Raw genomic sequence first — 4,437 nt, forward strand, 5'->3', positions numbered from 1 at the left:
GGAGAAGTTCCCACCTCTGCACTAGGCTCTGTTGCTATGGTGAGCTGCACATCTGGAGGCTTAACAGAGACACTGGGCAAATCTGAATGCTGAGTTTCATGGTGACCTGGAGGTGAAACTGTGACTTCATGATGTTCTGGAGGCTGAGCTGGGGCCTCCTGCTGGGCTGGAGAATATTCAACCTCCCCAGAAGACTCCGAAGGCTGAGCTGGCTGATCTTGCTCACTGGGGAAAAGTTCAGCCTCTATAGGAGGACCTGGAAGCTCAGTTGGGGCCTCCTCTTGGATTGCAGATGGCTCCATCTCTTCTGGAAGCTGAGCTGGGGTCTCCTGCTGAGTCTGAGAAGATTCAACCTCCCCAGAAGACTCCAAAGGCTGAGCTGGCTGCTCCTGCTCACTGGGGGAAAGGTCATGCTCCATAGGAGGACCTGGAGGCTCAGTTGGGGCCTCCTGTTGGGTTGCAGAAGGTTCCGCCTCCTCGGGAAACTGAACTGGGGCCTCTTGCTGGGCTTGGGAAGATTCTGTCTCGTTTTCAGCCTCTGAAGTTATGGTAACCTGCACATCTGCAGGTTTAACTGTAAAGTTGGGCAAGTTATAATGAGCTTGATCCTCACCTGGAGGCTGAACTGTCACCTCACGATTCGGTAGAGTTAGACTCCCCACAGAGGATGCTGGAGGCAGAGCTAGGGCCTCCTGCTGGGTGGAAGAAGGTTCTTCCTCCTCAGGGAGCTGTGGAAGCTGCCCTGGGGCTTCTTGCCAGAATGAAGAGGACTGGATGTCTTCAAGCGTCTCTGGATTTTGAGTTTCGGGCTCTAGATGGAATTGAGAAAGTCCAACTCGCTCAGGGGGCCCTGGAGGCTCATCTGAGTTCACCCGGAGTTCTGGAGGCAGGCTGCCGGGATACAGTGTGTCCATACTCGAATATTCATCCTGCAAAGTCTGTTTCTCACGCTGAGGTTTGGATAATCGGTGTGGAATTCCGACAATCTCAGGAGGTCTCCAACGCTCAGCTAGATCTTTCTTCATGTTCTTGGGCGAAACAATAAATGTGGTTGGTTTTGAAATCTTACTGTCTAGCGGAACAAGTATTTCATCTGCCTGATGACCTGCAGCCCAATCTAGATCTGCAGTTGGAACCTTGCTTTTGAGGCGAGGAAGCTGAACTAGGGTCTGGTTCTGATCCCCATCCAGCAGTGGGACCACCTCTGGGAGCCTTTCTTCCGGAGTCGGCTTGTCATTTAAATCCTGGTGTGCAGCGGAGAACTGCTCTGGCCCCAGGGGCAGCTCTTCAGCTGAATCCGTGTCCAGGAATGGAACCAAATTTTCAGTCGATTCCCGGGGTGGGGCTGACATCTGCGAGGAAGCAGAGGGCCCCAGGTAATCAAAGTCCCCCGGGTCTGCCGGGGGAGTAGGCGCATGGGGAGATTCCCATGGGAGATGGGAGGAGCGGGAAGACCGGGGCTCAGGCGGCCCCAGGGGGTTAGAGGTCAGCTGGAGTGGGTCCTTGACCCACTCCAGAGGCTGAGCCTCCTTGACTAGTAGACACAATAGTTGCCACGTGAGGAGGGGCCATAGGCCCCAGAAACGCAGCCGGGACATGATACAGGCTGGCGCCGCGCACTGAGCGGGAGCCATTCTGGCAACCCTGAGAGGCTCCTGCCCCTTATAAGCGTGAGCCCCGCCCTGTGTTTATGACACCTTTATTTATGCCACAGATCTGTTCCATGTCACCAGGGCACTCATCTCACAATGCCGCCCAAGCAGCCTTCCCACCCTGCCCGGCTGGAACACCCTTCCCCTCCCCTTAGTGAGGAAGGATTTGGTCCATAGACCCAGGTGGTCCCACAACTCCAGCGGCCTGCTGTGGTGTTGTGGGGTGGGGTGGGGTGGGGTGGGGTGAGGGCACAGCAGAGCTTCCCAAGGAAGAAGTGCTAGTCCAGTTCTGGTAGCCTGAATTCTTCCTCCTTCAAGGTGAAATTCGAGAATACTCTTCCTTCCAGGGAGAGCAACTGACCTGCAAAATGGGTGCCAGTTAGAGTGGCAGGCACCACGCACATGACAGTCATTTAGGCTGAACTGTCATCCTGCCTTGACTCAACACAGCCATTACCCTAGAAGTTACAGCACCACCTTTCAGAGATCTATCCTGTGTGCACACATGGAGAAGAGGCTTAGGTTGTTAAAGTCAACATGTTAAATAATTTCCTGAAATGCGACTGTAACTAGAACACAGCTGACTTCCCCCACAGCCATTCTTACCTATTTTATTACTGTCTGGCACAATTACCAGCATGTAAACTCCAAGATGTTTCATCTTATTCCAGTGCCTAGCATAGGCATAGGGTGCATAGTGATGGTTTTTAAATTGAAGGGGGGCCGTGCACAGTGGCTCACACCCATAATCCCAGAACTCTGGGAGGCCAAGGTGAGTGGATCACTGAGGTCAGAAGTTCGAGACCAGACTGACTAACATGGTGAAACTCCATCTGTACTAAAAATACAAAATTAGCCAGGTGTGGTGGTGCATACCTGTAATCTCAGCTACTCGGGAGGCTGAAGCAGGACAATCGCTTGAACCTGGGAGGCAGAGGTTGCAGTGAGCCGAGATCACAACATTGCATTCCAGCCTGGGCAACAGGAGAGAAACTCTGTCTCAAAAAACTAAACTAAAATTGAAGAGATTTCAAGATTCGCCTCATTTAGGGATGGATCTATTGTTATAATCAGATTCCTGAAATCAGTGCTGACTTCCTCTAATATTTCACAGGAAGCTAGACTTCTTAAAGCTTAAAGATTCTTGATGGGTTTTATTTAAATTGAATTAAAATAATTATTTTACAGGGAAAAACTTCAAAACACTTCGCAACTTTGGGGTGAAAGTTAAAGAAAACACTAGCCTCAAGTTAAGTTCCCACTGAAATGATACTTTTGCTTTTTTTTTTTTAATAAAAAAACATACCATATGTAGTAAATTACTGTTTTGAGATTTAGACAATCCCTATTTAAGAGCTTTCATATGCAGTCATGCGTTGCTTGCCATGTGAGGAGCTTGAGAAATGTGTCATTGGGTGATTTCACCACTGTGCTAACATCATGGCGTATACTTATACAAACCTAGGTGGTGTAACCCACAGCACACCTAGGCTATGTGGTATGGCCTACGACTCCTAGGCTACAAACCTGTACTGTATGTTACTGTACTGAATACTAAAGGCAACTGTCACACCATGGCAGGTATTTGTGTATGTAAACCTGGAAAAGGTGTAGTTAAAATACTGTATAGAAGATAAAAATGGGGGCCGGGTGCAGTGGCTCACGCCTGTAATCCCAGCAGTTTGGGACACTGAGGTGAGTGGATCACCTGAGGTCAGAAGTTTGAGACCAGCCTGGCCAACATGGCAAGAAACAGTCTCTACTAAAAATACAAAAATTAGCTGAGTGTGGTGGTGCGTGCCTATAATCCTAGCTACTCAGGAGGCTGAGGTAGGAGAATTATTTGAACCCGGGAAGTAGAGGTTGCAGTGAGCTGAGATTGCACCACTGCACTCCAGCCTGGGCAACAGAGTGAGACTCTATCTCAAAAAATAATAATAATAATAAAATAAAAAAGGATAAAAATGGTATACCTGTACAGGGATAGCTCCATTATACTCTTATAGAACCACCATCATATATGTGGTCTATTGTTGACCTAAACTTTGCTTTGCAGCACATGATTGTAAATGATTGACAGAAAGATCTTCTGCAAAATATTCCACCCAAGGTACATGGGCGATACTGAGATGCAAGTAATAAGCCATATTTGAAAGGCATTATCGTTTTCGAAAGCTGTAGCACAATCAGTCTTAAGGCCACTTACATCTCCCCACATCTCTGGGATTCTGTTTGAAGGGAGTTCTAAAAAGGCCTGTGTTCAAGCAGCCCAGCTTCCCTTACTCCTGGGGCCGGGGGAGACTAACCCCTCTCCTGTGTCCACAGCTGTAGTAATACAGTCCTCAGTTCTGTCTCCAAACTCCAAATAAGGGGTCAGAGCCAAGGGTCAAGACTTTAGGAAAAGCCCCAGAAATACCCTGCACTCAAAAAGCAGTTTCGGAGTTTCACATTTTCCTGAGAATGAAGGAAATTATCCTCCAAATTCTGCTGCTTATTTTGAATTATGGTTATACTGGCTATGTTATCTGACCCTTGAGTTGTTTTTATTTATTTATTTATTTTCTTTCTCAAAACGGAGTCTTGCTCTGTCACCCAGACAGGAGTGCAGTGGAATGATCTCGGCTCACTGCAATCTCTGCCTCCTGGGTTCAAGCGATTTTCCTGCCTCAGCTTCCCAAGTAGCAGTGATTACAGGGGCCTGCCACCACACCTGGCAAATTTTTGTATTTTTAGTAGAGACAGGGTTTCACCATGTTGGCCAGGCTGGTCTTGAACTCCTGACCTC

General features: G+C 48.5%; 1 protein-coding gene across 1 annotated transcript in view; it reads right to left on the minus strand.

The window, feature by feature from the left end:
* The window catches only part of LOC105552827 (leucine-rich repeat-containing protein 37B-like), a 5,899-nt gene extending 4,210 nt beyond the window's left edge, over positions 1 to 1,689 (minus strand). Inside the window, exon 1 of the mRNA XM_011998597.1 lies at positions 15 to 1,689. Within this exon, the coding sequence (XP_011853987.1) occupies positions 15 to 1,634 (1,620 nt within the window). The 5' untranslated portion in view covers positions 1,635 to 1,689. The remainder of the gene's footprint in view (positions 1 to 14) is intronic.
* Positions 1,690 to 4,437: the final 2,748 nt, after the last annotated feature.

This window comes from Mandrillus leucophaeus, unplaced genomic scaffold (genome assembly GCF_000951045.1).
Source record: "Mandrillus leucophaeus isolate KB7577 unplaced genomic scaffold, Mleu.le_1.0 Scaffold576, whole genome shotgun sequence".
In the NCBI taxonomy this organism is placed as follows: Eukaryota; Metazoa; Chordata; class Mammalia; order Primates; family Cercopithecidae; genus Mandrillus; species Mandrillus leucophaeus.